The sequence below is a fragment of the Molossus molossus genome, unplaced genomic scaffold (assembly GCF_014108415.1).
Source record: "Molossus molossus isolate mMolMol1 unplaced genomic scaffold, mMolMol1.p scaffold_m16_p_1, whole genome shotgun sequence".
NCBI lineage: Eukaryota > Metazoa > Chordata > Mammalia > Chiroptera > Molossidae > Molossus > Molossus molossus.
This window is the reverse complement of record NW_023425344.1, coordinates 229,769,380-229,791,076: the sequence shown is the minus strand read 5'-3', so window position 1 is coordinate 229,791,076 and position 21,697 is coordinate 229,769,380. Positions and strand designations below refer to the sequence as shown.

Genomic DNA, 21,697 nt, shown 5'->3' with positions numbered 1-21,697 from the left:
GTTTACTCTCAAGGTGTTTTTAGTTTAATAAGGAACAAAATTCAACAATTCAAAACATTATATAATTGGGTGTCTATTATTACAGCTCTTGACGTACCTACTCCCCTGCTCTGCCCCCAAGAAACCTGTTTGAGGGACAGAATCTATCTTGTGTATCTTCTAGAGCCCTTAATGTTGTGTCAGAGAGGTTCTGTAAATATTTGCTGGATTGTGAGACAGAGTCTCAACACAGAGATGTAGAGGATCATCAGATGATTATGAGGAATTAGGGTTGAGATAATCAGGAATTTTCCTTGGGTTAAAACAGTGGTTCTCAACCTGGAGCAATTTTGCCTCCCCTAGGAGACTTTTTAGTTATCACAACTCTGGGCTGGGAAGAGGAGGAGGGCTATTACCCATATCTAGTGGGGCAGAGGCCAGGGATGCTGGCAAACATCCTGTGATGCACAGGACAGCCCAACAATGCAGAGTTATCTGGCCCCAAATATTAGTAGCGCTGCTGTTGAGAAACCTTGAGTTAGAGTTAAGCTGGGTTTGCAAAGTGGTGTGGAAATCATGCATTTGGCATGGCTCAGAGTAGTACAGGCTTGGTGTAAACTAAAAAGACTGCTTCAAATTAGAAGTTTGATTGTATCCTTCTGCCACCTTCCTTTAGAAAATGATCCAATGAGTAAGCAATAGAGGCCTAAGAAAGAATGAAATTGAAGGAGGTTTGTGTCATCCTCTCTTAGAGGGAAAACAGCAATAAGAAGTGAAGCTGGACATTCAGTTGTTATTGAATTAAGGGTTTTGATTTTTTCATGTACATTCCTTCAAAGCAGGAATTTGTAATCAGAATAATCATAACTTGTCTTTTAAAAGTATTCTCTGCAGAATATACCTGTTGCAGGTCTTCATGGTAGCTGAAGTTCTGGTGATAAAGTAAGACAAGTGTTTATGTTCTTCTGAACTAAGCTCTCCAGTTGTCATAGTGTTCTTATTGTTTATGAAATGTAATTGTTTTTAATAGTCTTTTATTTGGGGCACCTGGGTCCTTCAGTCCCTAAGAGGAGAGAGATATCATTCTTTATATAGTGAAACTCTCTGAAGCATACATGTTGCATCACTTAAGGGCAGACCTTTTTTTTATTTTTATGATTAGAGAGCTTTGGGAAAAATAAAGGGCAAAGGTGTCTGTTATGACCCTGAACTCAACAGTAGAATTTGGTTTGGTATATATGACCCTGAGAGCTATCAATGCATTTAGACATTAAGGACCAGAAACATGTCAGATAAACTTGTAAATGGTTCAGTGCAATAAGTCTTTCTGCAGTGATGAAATATTGCATTTCTGTGGCTATTTCAATTTTATTTATTTTTATTTTTTTGCATTTATCTTTAGATAGAGCGGGAGGGAGAGAGGGGAGAAGAGAGAGAGAGAAACATCGACATGAGAGAGACATATCAACAGGCTGCCACACACACGACCCCAACTGGGGCTGGGGACAAACTGCAACTGAGGTAATGTGCCCTCGGTGGGAACCGAACCTGGGGCCTCCAGTCCACAGGCCGACGTTCTAACTGCTAAGCCAAATCGGCCAGGGCCAATTTTATTTAATTAATTAATTAATTTTAACCCTCACCTGAGGATATTTTTTGTGTTGATTTTCAGAGAGAGTGGAAGGGAGAGAGGGAGGGTGGAGAGAGAGAAAGAAACATCAATGAGAGAGAGAGAGAGACATCAATTGGTTGCTTCCTGCACATACCCTGACCCAGGCCAGGGATGGAACATGTAACCCAGGTATGTGCCCTTGACTCGGAATCAAACCCCATGACCCTTCAGCGCAAGAGCCAACACTCTTAACCACTGAACCACACTGGCCAGGGTTCAGTTAAACTTTTGCATTTAAAAATTGGGCCAGGCTGATGTGGCTCAGTGGATTGAGCATCATCCCATGCACTGAGAGGTTCTGGTTTGATTCCCGGTCAGGGCACATGCTCAGGTTGTGAGCTCCATCCCCAATAGAGCATATGCAAGAGGCAGCCAATCGATGTTTCTCTCTGATATTGATGTTTCTATCTCCCTTCCTCTCTGTTAAAAAGATCAATAAAAACATATTTTTAAAAAATTGGAAGCTACCATATTGGGTGGAACAAAAGAATAGGAGTCTATGCCAAAGGGCCCTTATTATTTTTTAGTTTCTTACAGTTTTATGTCAGAATACCGCATACATTTGTCTGCTTGCGTGTAATTTTTTTCCTTACAGTGGTTGTGTTTTTATGGTGTTGGGAGAGCCAATTAATCCTGTCATAATTCAATCCATAACATACAGCCTAAGATTTTTTTTTTTTTTATCCTCACCCGAGGACATTTTTCCATTTTTTGTACAGATAGAGCGGGAGGGAGAGAGAGGAAGGGAGAGAGAGAGAGAAACATCGATGTGAAGGGACACATCGAGTGGCTGCCACCCGCACGACCAACCAGGGCCGGGGACAAACTGCAACCGAAGTACGTGCCCTTAGCGGGAACCGAACCCGGGTCTCTGCGGACCGCAGGCTGGCGCTCTAACCGCTGAGCCAAACTGGCCAGGGCAAGCCTAAGATTTATAATCTGACAACTGAGGAGCGTGTCCCACTCATAAGGACTGAGGAGAAATTTTATTACATGATTTCTGGATATGGTTGGAATATAAACTCAGCCAGTTTCTTTTTGTTTGAGCTTCTTGATTCCATAACCACATAACCTGGTTTGGGTTCCTCTGCACTTGAATGAAAAGCCTAGGCTAATTATCTCTTTGCAGCCTGTTTAGTGACAGGGAAGTCCTGTGAGACCTGTTCTAAAGAACTCTGACCCGATATTCAAATGCTTTAGAAAAACCTACTTTTTGGTTCTCTTTGTAGAGAAAGTATAAGTACACAGTAAATTGAAATCTGTAGCATGATCAGAATGTCTGAAACCATATTCTGGTAACAGAAAGAAAACATATATTTGAAAAACAGAAACTAAGTAATTTTAAGGAAAATTCTTTTCTTTTTCTCCTGTGGCCATCGGTTGTAAATTGAATTATTCTTGAGCTTCCATTTGCCCTTCTCCATTCACTGTTTTTAAGACCTTGGCAGTTCAGGTGCACAGTCGTGATTTCTGCCACATTAGAGAATATAATCCAATATTATTTGATTAATTTTTTCTTTAAGTTGACATTTAAAATTTTGTTTTGTTCTAAATAATATCTGTGATATTACTAGTTTGGTGTATCAGTTTTCCCCAATACATATTAAAATAAATACCCATTAAAATACAATAAAACATTTTCCCACATACTCTCTAAATTTGCAAAACTTCTCCTGGTTTCTTTGGTCTCTTCTAGGAAGAGGCCCAATATAGAATATTTAGTCTATATTTGGCTGACATATTAAAAGCTATACTGTAGACTAATTGGCTTTTGCTTCTTTATAGTAGGTCTAAATTTCACTAAATAAATTTAGAAAACCTAAAAAGCTGTGTTTGTAATTGGTTTCTCTTTAAAACAAGACTGCATCTTCCACACTGTGTACTTCTGGAAATAAACTTGTGCATTTCTTTCTCCTTTTCTTCCTGCCTGTCTGAATCCAATTACAAGTTGTTTTATCGACAGTTCTTACATAATTTAGCATATATATCTTCAGCCTTAAAAAAATCAAAAGTCGTCCAATGTGGCTCACTGATTGAACATTGACCCATACATACACCAAGAGGACGCCAGTTCAATTCCTGGTCGGGGCACATGCTTAGGTTGTGGGCCCGATCCCCAGTGAGGGGCATGCAGGAGGTGGCCAATCTATGTTCTCTCTCATTGATGTTTCTTTTTTTTTTTCTTTTGGGTACGTGCCTCTAGCAGGAACCGTACCCAAGACTCTTTGGTCCGCAGGCCGATGCACCAACCGCTGAGCCAAACCGGCCAGGGCTCATCAGTGTTTCTAACTCTCTCTCCTTCTCTCTTTTCTCTCTCAAAATCAATGAAGAAAAAAAAATTTTTTTTTTAATCAAAAGCAATATATTTTCAGTTTTTTTCCTGCATACATTAAGCTGTTAAGACGCTATGAAAAGTAAGCTCTTAACATATGAGAAATGCTCACCCTAACTCATGATAAGGGAAATAAATCATAACTACACTGGGTATTGTTTGATATCTCACTATGTTGGTAAATGTGTGTGGAAACCACTTTCATGCATTGCTGATGGGAGTGTAAATTGGTACAAATTCTATGAGGGCAATTTATCAATATCCATCAATATCAATATATGCCCTCATCGATTCATTCCTTCCGCAAATTTATTCTATAGATTTATTCATGTGCCTGTTTAATGACACAGACACAAGGGTATTATAGCATTGTTTGTAATGGTATAATAATAGAAAGGAAATAAATGTCCACCAATAGGGAATTGGTTAAGTAAATTATGCAATATCCAGCGAATGAAATATTAATCAGCTGTAGAAAAGAATGAGGAAGCTTTTCATATGTAGCTGTGGAGAGGTCTGAGATGTAAGTGGAAGAAACAAAGGGCATGGTAGTATGTCTAGTATTTTCATTGTTTGTGTAAAAAAGAATATATGTGTGTGTGTGTGTGTGTGTGTATCACACCCACACCTTTTCTATATGCATAAAGTTATCTCTGGAAGACTACACAAAACCTAATAACATTTGTTGCTTTTAGAGGTGGGGACTGAGACAGGAGAAAGTTTTCACTGTATATGTTTACCTTTTTTGAATTTTGAATAATGTGACTATATTACCTATTCAGAAAAAATACAAACATGCTATGAGATTTTTCACTATGTTTATATTGTAATTTGGAGCCATTCTGTACATCTCTATTGCCTTTTTGGTCATGAGGAACCGACCTTCTCTGGGCCTTTTTCTTTCTCTCAGAGGAATTTTTTATGAAATACAACTTATAAATCTCCTTAGGAGTTAATTTTATGTTATTCTTTCAGCCCACCACTATCTTCCATTATTTTTGTGCTTTTATTTCTGTCTAAAAAGTCAACCTTACTAAAGTTTTCATTATGATCTAAGTGACAGGATAAGTCAAAGGCGGATAGAACAATTACTTAGATAAGCTCATACTGTTAGCCAGTGGCAGATCGAAGGAATACTTTTAAATTTCTATTGTGTTTCCATTTTATTTGCTAAGGTGTCTTTAAACTGAAAAAGGTAGGCAATGCAGTTTCTGTTTTGAGTCATGGCAGGCCAGGTGGCTGGGATCAGTTCTCCCACTGGAGACAATTAGGAAATAATTGCCGAAATAGAAACATCTGCTTGAAGATCCTGACGAGCCAGCCAGATAATGAAAAATTACCAGGCTCTGAGAGTCCACTGTGGGGCTCCCTTCTCCTCTGAGGGTATATGCTGGATTCTTGAGTGGGGAGGCTGAGTGGCAAGGCTGTGAAAGTTCCTCTGCACTAAAGAACAGGGTTTAATGTTCAGGACAAGTCAAGCAGGGGGAACCCTGGTGAATTCCCTTTCCCTTGGGTTAGGACCATGAAAGGCCATATTATAGAAGCAAGGGTAAATTAGAAGTAGGCTATTGTAGGGACTGCACCTTAGCTTCTGAAACATCCAAGCTCATATAATTGGATTAGGGTGGCTCCAAGGTGCTTGTGCCCTTAGGTATGTGGAAGAAGCAAGGTAGATCTTCTCTGAAGGATCGTCGTAGGCTTCAAATTATTTCTACAACAGTTTTGCAAGAATGGTTTCTGCCGCATATCAAAATGTGAACAAAAATCGAAGAAATAACAGACAGTAAGAGTAGATCTATACAGGTACCAGATTTTGAAGTTACCATATACTGACTTAAAAATAATTATATTTATTATGTTCAAGTTTGAGAAATTAGGCAGAGAATTGAAATTCATAAAAATAGAACCAAATAGAAACTCAATAACAATGGAAATTAAGAACTTCATGGGATAGGTTTAGCAACAAATTATTACACCTGAAAATAGTGAACTGGAAAAAAGGTCAGAAGGAAATATGTAAAAATGCAACAATGGAAAATTCAGGAAGGGATAAGAGACATAGAGGATATGATGAGAAGGTCTAATATTTGTATAATTGGAGTCCTACAAGGTGAGGACTCAAAGCAAGAAAGAACAGAAGCATTCATATTTGATGAGATAATAGCTGTGAATTTCCCAAAACTAACGTAATCTACAGATTCAAGAAGCTCTATGTACCCCAAGCAGTATCAGTACAGTGAAATCTACAGTAGATATGCATTAAGTTAAAACTGTTATAAAACCAAAGCAAAGAGAAAATATTAAAAGTAGCCAGAGAAAAACTACAGTTTGCCTTTAAAGGAATAGTGATTAGATTGAAAGCTGATTTCTGCACAGAGCAGTGAAAGCTAGATTATCTTTAAAATAGTGAAAGAAAATAACTCTCAGTATAGAAATTTTTTCCCCAGTGAAAAATCTTCAAGAATGAAGACGAAATAAAGATATTTGCAGGCTTTATTGCCTGCATACCTGTACCAGAGGAATAACTAAATCTTTCAGGCAGAATCAAAATGATCCCAGATGAAAGGAAAATTGCAGTTTAATCTCACTCATTAACATAGATGCAAAAAGTCATCAATAAAATATTAGCAACTGAATCCAGCAATATATATAGTTCAGTTGGGTTTTTTCCAGATGAAAATTTTAACATTTTTTAAAAGTCAGTGTAAATCACTATTGTAGTACACTAGAGGATAAAAATGATCAGTTTCGTAGATGCAAAAAAAAGTGTTTGGTAAAATTCAACATCCACTTATGATTCAAAACTTTTATCAAACTAGAAATAAAAGGAAACTTCATTATTGGATAAAGCATATCTAAAAAAAACCTACAAGCAACATCAAACTTAATGGTGAAATTTAAGGGTTTTATTCTTAAGATTGGGTTTACAACAAGGGTGCCCACTCTCACCACTTACTATTTATTATTTTACTGGATATTCTAGCTACTACAGTAAGGCAAGAAAAATAAATATATGAGAATTAGAAATAAATCCTGATAAATCTGTGGTTTGCAGATGATGACTATGTACATGGAGAATCCAAAAGAACCTACAGATAAAATTACTAAAATTAATAAGTTTGGCCATATTGCTGGACACAGAGCCAATATGCAAAATTCCCTTGCATTTATATATACCAATAACAAAGTTAAAAAAATTAAAATATTTACTATAGAGTAAAAAAATTAGGAACATATCTCACAAAATGTCTTCAAAACTTCTGCAGAAGATTATGATACATAATTATGAGATAGTAAATAATGTCTGAATAAATGAAAGGATGTAACATATTCTTAAATTGAAATACTCAATATTGTAAATATGTCATTTCTCTCCAACTTCATAGGTAAAGTTCAATCCCAGTAAAACTCCCAGCAGGGTTTTCATGAGTTTTTTGGGTGGAATTTGACAAGCTGGTTCTAAAATATACATAGAAATGAAAGGCCACAAATAGCAAAGACACTGGTAAAAACAGATGGAAAGATTTGTTCTATCAGGTATCAAGACTTATTTTGAAACTTTTACACAACAGTCTTAGGCCCGAGGAATAGGATGAAAGCCTAGAAACGAAATCTTTGATTTGAAATAGAGACTACTGTAGAGCAGTGGGGGAAGAATGGTGAATGTTGCTGGGACAATTGAATATCTTAAGAGAAAACAGAGAAGGAAAGAAAAGAAACTTGATCCTTGTCTCACACACCATACACACACACAAATAAACTGGTTGAATTTTAGATCAAAATGTGAAAGGCAATACAATATCCTCCTAAATATAGACAATATAGGATAATATTATCTTGATCTCAGTGTAGGGGAAGCTATCTTAAACAGGATACACAAAGACTAATAAAGGAAAATATTGATGCATTTTTTAAAAATTTTATTTTTGTTACAGATGTTTCTCCTTTTTTACCCCATTGACACCCTCATCCCCATCCCCCCATCCCGTCCTGGGCTTTGTTGTCCTTGTCCATTGGTTATGCGTACATGCGTATAAGTTCTGTGGTTTATCTCTTCCCTCCCCCCATTTTGACCTTATTAAAATTAAGAACTTTGGTTCATCAAAGAACACCATTAAAAGAGGGAAAAGGTAAACCACAAAGTGGAAGCAGGTCGACAAACATATAGTTGACAAAATGTTTGTTTCCAGAACTATAAATAATAAGAATTCAGTTTTTGGTTTTTGTCTCAGAGGAGGCCAAGGTGCAACTTTCCCCAGTCATCCCTAATCCAGGTTCATCTGATTCCAGCTTCCACTATGCTGCTTAAATTTGACCCCAATGAAATCAGAGCCATCCACCTAAGGTGCACTTGTGTCGAAGCTGGTACCATGTCTACTCTGGCCCCTGAGATCCGCCCCCTGGGTCTGTCTCCAAAAAAGGTTGATGATGACATAGCCTAGGCAACCAGTGATTGGAAGGGTCTGAGAATTATGTTGAAACTGGCCATGCAGAGAAGGTCCAAATTGAGGTGGTACCTTCTGCCTCAGTCCTGGTTATCACAGCCCTGAAGGAATCACCAAGAGACAGAAAAAAGCAGAAAAACATTACGTACTGTGGAAATTTAGTTTTGATGGGATTGTCAGCCTTGCTGGACTGGTGCTGCACTGATCTTTAACTAGAGAACTCCATGGAAGCATTAAAGAGATCCTGGGGGCTGCCCAGTTTTGGGCTGCGATGTTGACGGCTGCCACCCTCATGACTCGTAGATAACATTAGCAGTGGTTCAGTGGAATGCCCGGCTAGTTAAGAACTCCAAAGGAAAATATTTCAGTAGAGGATCATTTAACTTAAAAAAAAAAAAAAATCCAATAGTAAAATAGGCAAGGGACTTGATCAGGCACTTTACAAAAGAGGATTTCTAAATGACCAAGAAACATATAAGTCATCAGTGATATAAAAACTAAATGAGCATACACCCACTAGAATGACCAAGATAAAAAATATTAATATGGCCAAGTATCAGAGAGCGTCCAGAGTAATGGGAAAGCTCTTCAATGCTAGCAGGAGCATATGTTTGATACAGTTCCTTTGGAAAATAGTTTGGCATTATCTACCAAAATTTATCATTCACATTTCTATGGCGTAACTATTCTGTTCCTAGGCTTGTATCCAACATGTATACCAAGAGACATGTACAAGAATAGTCATAGCAACATTATTCATAATAGCCCCAAATAAGAAATATCCCAAATTCCATCAACAGTATATTGATAAATTATTCCATAACAGTATATTGATAAATTACGGTATACTCATGGGATGAATACAGCAATGAAAAGAAACTAATTTACCCACACCAACATGGGTGAATCCTTTAAACATAATGTTGAGTGAAAGAAACTAGACTTAAAAGAAAATATTCTTTAGTTTGCCTTTATATAGGGTTCAGAAAACAGGCAGAGTGAAATAACACTGCTTAGAAATGCATATTTAGAACTATAAAGAAAAGCAAGAGAATGATTCCCACAAGTTAGGATAATGGTTAGGAGGAAGGGAGAGAGTAATGATTGGGAGGGTCATGAATGGGGTTTCTGGAGAGCTAGGAGCATTCTAGTTCTTGGCTTAGGCAGTAGTTATATAGGTATTTACCTGTGATGATTTATTGAATAGCACACTTGTATACTTTTCTGTATGTCATATTTCACAATAAAAGATTTAAAGAGGATTCAGTGTGTAACGTATTTATTAAGAAGGCTAGCTCTGGACTTGGACTACCTGAATTCACATCACTTCTATTCCTATTTGCTGGTCATCTAGGGCAAGTTACTTGATTTTGCTGAGCCACAATTTCTTAAACTATCGAAAGGAACTAATAATAGTATCCACTTCAATGGTTATGCAATTCACTGAGATTCAGTGAGGATTCAATAAGATGATGCCTGCAAAATGCTAGAAAGTAATTGGCATATAGTAAGTGATCACTAAGTCTTGGCTATGATTACGGTGATCAGAATGAAGATAGGATATCTAGCTGCTTTAAGTTTAGATTTCTGCATCCAGGCAAATTCTATTCCGATAATTTGGTCAGAGTTCTTAGTCAGAAACTGATTCTGGCTGCAAGGAATAGAAAGAGGATTATTGGAAGGGCATAAGAGGCTCACCACATTGTTAGAAGCAAGCCTGAGAAGACTTTAGGTTAAGCGGCAATTTGGTCAGGGCTCTTTGGTTACCACTAGATGGATTCCATCTCTCCTTTGTACCACTCCTAATTCTAATTCTCTGTGGGAATATTTTAGATCATGTGCCTGTTTCCTAACTTCCTGGGGCTGCAGAAAGAAGGATCTTCCATTCTAACTTTTACTGTGTACTATTTGCAATGTCAGCCCACCCCCCGCCCAGGATAAGGTTGAGTGTTTGAAAGGCAAGATGACTGCTTGCATCTGAGATCCAGAAAGAACCTGCAAATGGGGTTGTGTGTCATCTTCGAGGAATCTCAGGGACTTGAAATGAACCTATGTAATAATAATCTTACTTATTTTTTTAATCCTCACCTTAGGATATTTTTCTATTTATCTTCAGATAGAGTGGGAGGGAGGGGGAGCGAGAGAGAGAGAAACATCGACGTGAGGGGGACACATCGACTGGTTGCCCCCACACAACCCCGACCAGGGCCGGGGATGAACCACAACCAAGGTTCATGCCCTTGGCCAGAATCAAACCCGCAACTCATTGGTCTGAGGGCCAACGCTCTACTGCTGAGCCAAACTGGCCAGGGCTGTACCAATTATCTTTTTTTTTTTTTTTATCCTCACCCGAGGACATTTTTCCATTTTTTGTTCAGATAGAGTGGGAGGGAGAGAGAGGAAGAGAGAGAGAGAGAGAAACATCGATGTGAAAGGGACACATCGAGTGGCTGCCACCTGCACGACCAACCAGGGCCAGGGCCAAACTGTAACCGAGGTACACGCCCCTAGCGGGAACCAAACCCAGGTCTCTCTGGACCACATACTGACGCTCTAACTGCTGAGCAAAACCGGCCAGGGTACCAATTATCCTTTTTTTTTATCCTCACCCGAGAATATTTTTCCATTTTTTGTTCAGATACAGTGGGAGGGAGAGAGAGAGAGAGACATTGATGTGAAAGGGACACATCGAGTGGCTGCCACCCACAAGACCCAACCAGGGCAGGAGACAAACTGCAACCTAGGTACGTGTCCTTAGCGGGAACCGAACCCGGGTCTCTCTGGACCTCAGGCTGACGCTCTAACTGCTGAGCCAAACTGGCCAGGGCTCTACCAATTATCTTAAAGGGGAAGAGAGATTAGAATCCAGGATCTGTAAACCATTAACCTTGATACAGCTTCTCAGCAAAGTTCTAGAACATGTCACAGATGGTTTATGAACACTTAGTAAAGAATATAAGGGTTACCAGGAGCCAGCTTGGGCATATTACAAACCAGTTGTCTACCTAATTATTTTCTAATCAAATCCTCTGTGTCTCAACTATCACTATTAGGTCCTCACTATCTCTCATGTGGACTTCTACAAAAGGCCTCCAATCTGATCTGGTAAAAATCCATCCTGCCAGCAGCTGCCATAGAATTCTACTAAATAATAAAATATGATCATATCATTTTCTAGTTTAAAATTCTGTATCACCTGTGGGATAAAGGCCCTTCACAGTCCTCCCTGCTAGACTGAAAGCATCATGAAGGCCAGAACTGTGTCTGCTTTAGTGCATTATCTCCAGTACCTAGCACGGGTCAGGCACGTTGAGGAATTCTCTAAGTATGGAGGTAAATGGATGGACCCTTTGTCTCTTGGCTCATTTCTGCACTCAACTCTACACACTGAACTGGCATGATGTTTTATTTGTTTGTTTTACTAATGTTTCTTTTTTAATTACTGTGAAATGCCTTTGAACACTTAAAATTTTTTTCTTTTATAGTATTAACTATAAGGACAATATTGTACAGCAGATCTCTAGAATTTATTCATCTTATATGATTGAGACTTTATGCCCATTGATTAGCAACTCCCCATTTTCCTTTCTCTCCAGCCCCTGGCAACCACCATTCTACTCTCTGGTTCTATGAGTCTGACCGTTTTATTTTATTATTTTTTGGTTACTCACCTGAGGATATTTTTCCATTTATTTTTTCAGATAGAGTGGAAGGGAAGGAGGGAGAGAAAGGGAAAAACATTGATGTGAGAGAGTCACATCGATTGGCTGCCTCTTGCATGACCTTGACCGGGGCCAGGGATGGAACCAAACCCCAGGTAGTGCCCTTGACCAGGAATTGAACCCAAGACTCTTTGGTCCACACACCAGTGCTCTAACTGCTGAGCCAAATGGGCCAGGGCTAGTTCTATGAGTTTGACTATTTTAGATGGGATGATTCATGATGTGTGTGTAACATTTTACCTGGACTGTCATCTCTCAATGCCATTTTTCAAGTAAAATAACCAACACTCTTTAGAGAAATGGCTGATTCCAGGTCTGGGGCAGGATGTTTATAAGACTACTGTGTTCATGTTAAAAGGACACAGGTGTCAACTCTAAGGAGCTCCTACTGGCCCAAACTAGGAAAACTTGAAACATATAAAAATGTTTAAATCATGTTTCTAACGCTTCTAAATCGTGTTTCTAATACCTCAAAAATTTTTTTTTTTGTATAGAGATTGCTATGATTCTAACTCAGTATTCTGACAATTGTGGAAGACTCAATCCTTTATCTGCCTCTCAGAGTAACCAAATAGTTGATATGGGAAACGTTTTTGTTTTGTTTTTTTTTTTTTTTAATAGAAGAATTCTAATAAATTTAGAAAGTGCTTGAATTAGAAAAATAATTTATTACCCTCTAACTATTTTAGACTATTATGAATGGCTGCTAAAGCCATTAGAGGAATGGGGCTGAAATATGAACCCAACATTATTAAAGTTGTGATAAGAATGTATTACATACTTCCTGATGTGATGCAATAGGAATTACATGCACCATGTCTATGGTATTCCTGTGAGAACAAAGCTGAACCTGAATCTAGTCAAGCCTCAAGGTCAACACTGTCTAATAGAATTTTCTTTGATGATTAAAAATGTTTCTGTGCTGTTCAGTACAGTAGCCACTAGCACTGTGGCTTTTCAATACTTGAAATGTGGCTATTGAACCGGGCGACTGAATTTAACATTTTATTTAACTTTAAGTAATTTAAACTTAATTACATGTGCTAGTGGCTACTGTATTAGCACAGCTCTAGCTCTGTGGCCACTGTATAGGTAATACAGGGGACAAAAGAATCCGTTGAAGTGACACCATGAAAATGCAATCAGCCAAATCCAGAATATGGAAAAATCTGCATGTTGCGTGATCTTTTAATATTTATTTCAACAAATATGTTGTATGGAAAACAATGAGGTGAAGATTGATATTGAGTAAGAGATTTAAGATACATATAAGCTAAATTTAGTGTGTGAACCTTATTTGGATCCTGATTCAAACAAACTAGCTGTTAGAAAAAATTTTTCGAAGCAATTGGAAAAATTTGAACACAGACTTGGTTTTAAATGATATTACAGACTTGCCAATTTTGTAGGAGTGATAATGATATTGTACCTATGTTGAAAGTCTTTTTCTTTAGAGATATGTTCTAAATGGATATAATGATGTGTGTGTGTGGTAGGGGAAGGGAGGTAGGGGATAGATGAAAGAAGATGTAAGGTGATGAGAAGGCAGGTAACGGATGAGTCTAGTCTCTAATTTTGTGTATATATAAGATTTTCTAAAAGTTTTTACACAGCAGTAATTAATGTAATTAACATATATAAAGAGTAACAAGGAAATAATTTACTCAAAATTCAGAATAGGAGGAGATATGATTGGGAGGGGGCATTACGAAAGGGACTTCTAACCTACTAATAATTAATCTACTTGGTGAATACTCAGGTATTGGTATTATTATTAACATTTTTAGCTCTGTGTCTGCTTTTCATGCAGTGTTCCATATGCATGATATATTTCACAATAAAAAAGTAAAAAACAAATGAATCGTACAGAATCTAATTGGAGGAAGTGCTGCTGGACCTGATGGGAATTAGAAAGTATTCAGGTAGACTCTGCATCTGTTTTTCTCCTGGACCCATGGTTTCTTATTTCTTTTCTTTGCTTGACTGCATCATTTTCCTGTCTCTGACAGTTGTCTTCCCTGCTTAGTCATCTGCTCTTATGGGCTTGTGAAGGCTTCTTCAAACAACAGGCTCAGTCTCTGACATCGCTGACCTCACTGAGGCTCTTTAGTCTGTTGTGGTCTCTGATACCAACTCCAGATTTTTGGGAAGAGAATTGGACTGACTTTGGGGTATGTGTTTACCCAAAATCAATAGGTGAGCTATGGCCAGCATAGGTGCACATTGGTCACAGGGCCTACCCCTTCCTGTGTGCAGGGGAAGGTCTTAAGAAAGAGTTGTAGATACCACTAATATAATATCATTGTGTATAATGGTGAAAAAATTGAAACACTCTCTACCTCTAAGAATAGAGCCTCAGGTATTGCTTTAAGACATTACGGCATAGCTTATGGGATAAAGGCAGCCATTTTGATCCTGAAAAATGTTCATGAATAATGTTCAATAATATTTGATGCATGTCCTGCCCTGGCCAGTTTGGCTCAGCGATTAGAGCATTGGCCTGCGGTCCAGAGAGACCCGGGTTCGGTTCCCGCTAAGGGCATGCACTTTGGTTGCAGTTTGTCCCCGGCCCTGGTTGGTTGAGCGGGTGGCAGCCACTCGATGTGTCCTTTTCACGTCAATGTTTCTCTCTCTCTCTCTCTCTCTCCCTCCCACTCTATCTGAACAAAAAATGGAAAAATGTTCTTGGGTGAGGATTAAAAAAAAAATTTTGGTGCATGTCCTTTCAGAAATATAAATATATACATTGTGCTGAGCCCTCAAATGAGTGGAAACTATGAAACATTACTGAATAATTAATGAAAACTGTATTCTGGAGAACCTGAGCTAGTGGGTATTATATAGGTCAGATGATCAACTCATGGTACAGTGTGTCCAGTAGAACCTGTGGTCTCCATGCCCCACACAAAGCTGATGGCTGGCTGTAGGGAAATGTATAAATGTATGTGTATGTATAAAGATATTTCTGAATATATAAATATATTTCTGAAAGGATATGCACCAAAATGTTAATTATGATTATCTTGGCTAGTGAGAGTGTAGTTGTTGTTTTTTTTCCTTAAAAAAAATTTTTTTTCTTTATTGATTTTAGAGAGAGAGGAAGGGAGAGAGGGAGGTAGAGAGAGAGAAACATCGATGAGAAAGAACATCAGTTGGCCGCCTCCTGCATGCCCCACACTGGGGATTGGGCCCACAACCTGGGCATGTGCGCTGACTGGGAATCGAACCAGCGACCTCTTAGTGTAATTTTTTCTCTTTCTTTTTTTGCTTATGTGTATTTCCTGATTTTTTTCTACAGTGAATAATGGATTATTTGTATATTAAAGTCTGGAAGGGTAAATGCAAAATATTTTCTTATCTATATTTAATTTGTCTACAATGAGCAGAGTACATACTAGTGTAATTTCAAAAAGTTAATTAGAAATGAATAATATGGATATGTAAATTACTGCATTTAAGTTAAAAACTCAATCATTTTCCACAAATCTGTTTCAAAAATAGAACATAAAAGAGAGACTGAATTTAGAATAAGTTTATTTTTTTAAGTTCTGGAGATCTTGATTGGCTTATTTAAGTCAACAGTGTAAGTTTTCAGTAAAAAAAAAAATCAAGTGCCCTGTTAGAATATTATGTCAAGAAATATTGTGTCCATATTAAGAGATTATTGTCTCAGTTACTCTGCATGGCTTTGAACACATCTGAAAAAGTTGTCCGTTTTAGCTCCTTGCTTTAAATGGGACAAAGTAGAACAACTAAATAAGGCCATGGTCAGAGACCATGTATGGGATGGTTGAGAGAACTGGAGATGGTCAGCCTGGGAGGGAGCCTGCAGGAAATGTGATAGCAGGCTGTAAATACTTGAAGGGATATTTTGGGGAAGAGTAATCGAATTGCAGAATTTATTAGGAAGCAGATTTTTCTTAGGTCAACATAGGGAAGAACTTTCTATTCCCATCTCTCACTGAAAAGGGCCTCTTCACAGAGTGGCAGAGACTGGGAAACATCTGACGACTATCTTAGACTCAGTTCTTTTGTTGAGATGTGTAAATTAAACCCCAGCCCTCCTCCTGTGTGTCTCCTTTACTCTCACACCACTACCCCACTCACAGCTCTGTAACTCAGTTGTGGGGATTTGTACCCACACCCTGCAGCACCAGCTGGGAGTCTTACAATTTAACTCAGTTCTGACCCTCTACCTGGAGATATGCTCGGTCCCGCAAGACTGTCCCCCACCCCCTACAGATGTCAGTGTGAGAGCAGTAGGTTCCCACGTTACCACAACTTTTGTCCAGCTTGGCTACAGATTGGAGGTTCCCATGACCCACCTCTTGGATTTGATTATGTGTTAGAACAACTCACAGAACTCAGGGAAACATTTAATGTTTTCCGTTTTATTAAAGGTTATGGTAAAGGATACAAATGAATAGTCAGAAGAAGAGATACAGAGGGCGAGGTCTGGGAGGGGCGGGAGCTCAGGAGCTTCTTTCTGTCTCTCTGGAGTTGGGGTGCGTCACTGTCCCAGTATATGGATGTGCTCACAAACTTGGAAGCAATCTGAACCCTGTACTTTTTTTTTTTTAGAGAGAGTGGGAGGCAGGGAGGGAGAGAAATGTTGATGTGAGAGAGACACATCAATTGTTTGCCTCCTGCACAACCCTGACCAGGGCCAGGGAAAGTACCTGCAACCCAGGTATGTGCCCTTGACCAAGAATTGAATCCTTGACCCTTCGGTCCTGGGGCCGATGCTCAAACCAACCAGGGCTGAACCCTGAACTTTTGGATTTTTATTGAGGCTTCATCACATAGGCATGATAGATCATTAACTCCATTTCTAGCCCCTCTCCTCTCTCTGGAGAATGGGGGGTGGGGCTGAGAATCCCAAGCTTCTAATCATGGCTTGGTCTTTCTGGTGACCAGCCCCCTTCTAGGAGCCCACCCAGAGTCGTCTCATTAGAACAAAGGACACTACGGTCACCCAGGCAATTTCTAGAGATTTAGGAACTGTGTCAGCAACTGGGTCATAGACCAAATATTAGGACAAAAGATGTTCCTAGTGCTTATATTGCTTAGGAAATTATGAGGGTTCTAGTTCTGTGCCAGGAACTAGGGGCAGAGACTCAAATATACATACATAAATATATATATATACATATATATGTATATATATAATTTTTTTTCTTTTTTATTACCTTACAAGAAGAAAATTGCATGGCATAAGCTCTAAGGTTTTTCTACCTATGGGATTGAATTGATGAAAAGAAAAATAGATTTTATTTACATACAAAAAATGAGACTAGCCCTAGCCGGTTTGGCTCAGCGGTTAGAGCGTCGGCCTGCGGTCTGGAGAGACCCGGGTTCGGTTCCCGCTAAGTGCACGTACCTCGGTTGTAGTGTGTCACCGGACTTGGTTGGGTCGTGTGGGTGGCAGCCACTCAATGTGTCCCTTTCACATTGATGTTTCTCTCTCTCTCTCTCTCCTTCCCTCCCACTCTATCTGAACAAAATATCAAAAAATGACCTCAGGTGAGGATAAAAAAAAAAAAATGAGACTAGATTAAAATTGGATCACGGATATTTGCTTGTCATTTGTACTTTTATGTTGCTACCAAACTGCAACTCAAGGTTGGAGGTTTACTTTGGGCTTCAGTTTCTCGCTGTCTTAGCTAGAGGAGGTTAACCAGGGGTTATCTAATATGCTTATGCTCACTGGAAGGCTAAATGAATAAACCACAAAACCAAGTAGCACCTAATGGTTATGCGCATGACTACCTGAGTTTGAATCCTATCTTATGCCTTATTTTCCTTACCTGCAAAATGGCAATGATAATGCCAGCCACAGGCTTGTAGTGAGCTTGGGAACATAGCCCTTCATTATGCATTTCACCCATATGCTCCTTGAGGGTGCCTAACAGTATTCAGTAAGTTATTGGTGAATGAGTGAGTTAGTAAATGAATGAAACTACAAACATCTTTTACCTGATCTTGATACAGTGATCTGAGCTTATTGAGTATAGAGGTGGCACTGTATACTTTGGCACTGAATTCCAGTTCATTTCTTTCTACATCTCACTGTGCCCTATATTTTCTGCCTAATTTAACCTCTGCTTTCTCAGAAATAATGGTTCTTGAATTAGGATGAATTCTGTGGGGACTTGTTTTGGAAAATGACTTTTTTTTTTTTTTTTAATGGGTTATGACTATCTGAGAATACTTGGATGTGATAACTTGAATAATTTATGTACTGGCTTCCCAGAGTATAAAGTTTATGCTCAGAATATTTTTGGAAAGGGAAAATTGTTTGAAACTGCTAGATTTTTAAAAAGATACAAGACAATTAGGATCATGTTCCCTCTTAGATATCGAATTTTTCTTTCCATGATTTTCTAGAGAATGAAGATCTAGAAAACACCAAGGTCATCTCTCCACTGGCTTCTGCCTCTGATCCAGAGCCCCATTCCTCACTCTACAGGTAGGGACAGCCACTGCTTTGGATAACGTGCTTCTAGAGCTTTTCTCTTATAAGATAAGGAGTTGGTGAAAGAAGTGGACAGCGGCATTAAAGGGGAAGACAAGTGAATGGTTTTGTCATTAATTATTCAACCCTTCGGTGTATTTAGGGGCAGTGTCAGATCTTTTCAAGTTACAAAGTTTTTTATTTGCAGAGAATAAAACTGTAACAAATAGTGTAGTGTCTTTATTTATGTTCTCCTGAAGATTAGGTTCAAATGTGAAAACATTTGAAATGGATCTCAGGTGGACTTTCAAGAGAACTTATGTTTGATGTTTATTCATAAAATGCATACACACACACATACATACACTATTGGAGGCAGTTTTTTATTATGTAATTTTTAGATTAAACCATTATGATGACCTTCAAGTTACCATTCTTAAATTAATTTCCCTCTCCATTCATCACCTCCCCCCACCATCAGTGATATCAGAGTGTATGGCAGCAAGGGAAGAGTTGTACCGAACCCTAGAATGGCTCATTACGACTCATCACATGCAACATTAATGGAATAATTAATGAAAACCTGTATTTTGGAGAACCTGCAGGTCATGGATGTCATAGTCCCACTGATCAGGGAGTAGCACAGTGTTGTCCAGCGGAACCTGTGGTTTTTATGTCGCCCATAAAATTGATGGCTGGGGAAGGTCAAGATATTTAAAAATCTGTTACTTCTTGAGTAGAAGTTCTTTCTTCTTACCTTTGTATATAACATAAAACTCCACCTACCCCCAAAATTTAGGTGATGGAAGATAATATAATGATTAAGATAGTTGGTAATAACAATATAAGCCACACTTTATTGAGTGTTGTTCTATAATAATGACAAAAGTGCTACTTTTTGTTGAATATTTATATTTGCTCAATACTATTCCAGGTGTTAAAATGTGTTATCTCATGTAATCCTTTTAACAACTCTCATTAAATAAGTATACCTAGTGTTATTTTTAAGATGAGGAAAAGCAAATAGTGAATTCAGTAATTTGCTATGTTCACCCAGCTTTAGTTTTGTTTGACTCTAAAGCTCATTCTGAGTATCGATAGAAGGGTTTTGAGTTCTATGCTTAGAGCTACTAGGTTACTGTATATAACACTCCTTTCGGAAGACACAGCCTCCTCGAGGCTTTGATTATTCGAGACAATTCGTGTTCTCATCAAATCCCGAGCAGAACTTCCCATCCGCCTGCCACCGCTCTTCTTCTGTTGAGTTGAAGATCTTTGGGGGATGGCTTTTGGCACAGAACTGATTTTTCCTCCTAAGAATAAATACATTTTTTTTTGATTGAGGAATATAGAACATTCTTAGAAAAAAGATTTAAAAGTTTTGTTTCTAAAGTCTAGTGTGTGAAGAAAAATAATCCAGCTAGCGTGATGTTTAGTGCCTGAAGTTTAGCCTTTGTTTTTGTATATACTGGAAGTGGGACCGCAGAACGCTCTTGCCTGGCGAGGCTGGCTGCTGGCTGGCCCCTCCCTCGGGGATGGCCTCCCGGTTCCGGGTCAGCACAACGGAGGCTTACAGTGGGAGTTTTCCTTTCCGTGGTTTATCATTGGCATCAAATGATTTGCAGTTTATCTTTCCCAAAACACCCTTCACCGATTCTTCCGAGCATAAAAGCTAGTGTGAATATTAAATTTATGTGGCTACTGCATGTCCTGTTTAAAATAATTTGTTTTAATAAACAGAACTATATTTGTATAAACTAGCATGCACAAAGGCAAAGAAGAGACTAAATTTTAGATGCCATATACAGTAAGGGCAGACTAGTGGTCAGACTCACTGTTGTATTCTCATATTCCAAATATTCCTCCTTTGTTCCCAAACAAAAGTTAACATCAATTTATTTATTCAACAAGTAATGGTTGGATGTCTGCTATTTATTCATTCAATAGATATTTACTGAGAGCCTGCTATGTACCTGGCCCTGTTCTAGGCACTGAAGATGCCACAATGAACAAGCAACACAAGTCCCTGTCCTCATGGAGCTTATATTCTAGTGAGGGGGGCAGGCTTTTGGAAAACAAGCAGCATTCGTGTTTCATAGGATCCGAGCTGGTGTCAACTGTAAGATGAACTGCTATTTTATGTCCCAGCAAGAAAGAAAAAATGCCCGAGATAGTGAGTCTAATAAGAGACCCCCCCTCTCCCCCAGTGGAGCTCTGGTTCAACAAAAGCCTGCACCTTCAGTGAAAAGATAAACAAGGGGAAAAATCTCTCTACACATCAGAGGACAGCAAGGAAACTTGCATGTCTCAACCGTGGCACTGTATGAGGGCAGGGTGGAATCTGTCCCCTGAGAATATGAGGCACAGGTCTGTAGTCACCAGTTCATTCCCTAAATTCACTCAGCCAGTGTGGTCTAAACAGACCCTTAAACAGAACGTCAAGGCAACTCCGTTGGTAGTGCTCTTGCACCCCCAGGCACTGGCAGAAGCAAATGCAAACAACTCATGTCAGTCCAGGCCCCAGGCACTTTGAAGATACCACCAATTTTTAGGACAGCCCTTATTTTAGTTGTATTAAAATCTGAAAACAAGTATGCAGCTTGCAATCGATAAAATACCCTACGTAGTATGTCAGGCAGTAGCCAGGGCAGTGAAGGAAAGTGAAGCCGGGGAAGGGTGTGAAGAGTGATGGGGCCGGACAGGGGAGAGCCATTTCACTCTCAGACGTCTGGGAGGCCGCCCAAAGCCGTGGCTGAGCAGAAACCCGAAGGAAGGAGGCCAGAAAGGAGCTAGGGGAAGGGAACTCCAGGCAGAAGTGACAGCGGCCTAAAAACCCTCAAGTGGGAGAGTGCTCGAACTGTTTGAGGGTTCTCAAGGAATTCAGAGGCCTTTGTTACTGGAGTGGACTGGGCATGGTGAGCAAGGCCATTTAGAGAGATGCGGTCAGAGTGCAAAGGGCTGTGGCTCCAGGCTTGGATGTAGATACTGAGCAAACAGAGGGAGTAAGACCCAGTCCTTGCCATCAAGCTTACCTAATAGTGCGACAGATAATAATAAATAGTGTCAAGAAACAAAAATGGACCGTAATTTCTG

The 21,697-nt window shown here is 39.0% G+C and overlaps 1 protein-coding gene and 1 pseudogene across 4 annotated transcripts in view; both read left to right on the top strand.

The window, feature by feature from the left end:
- The window catches only part of TMED8 (transmembrane p24 trafficking protein family member 8), a 40,604-nt gene that overhangs the window by 2,968 nt on the left and 15,939 nt on the right, over nt 1-21,697 (top strand). For all 4 annotated transcript variants that reach the window (XR_004958866.1, XR_004958863.1, XR_004958865.1 and 1 more), the window contains exon 2: nt 18,538-18,619. Coding sequence is in view for 1 of the 4 variants with exons in the window: in XM_036255395.1 (XP_036111288.1) it covers nt 18,538-18,619 (82 nt within the window). In the remaining 3 variants the exon portion in view is untranslated. The remainder of the gene's footprint in view (nt 1-18,537; nt 18,620-21,697) is intronic.
- LOC118626095 lies at nt 8,141-8,772 on the top strand (annotated as a pseudogene).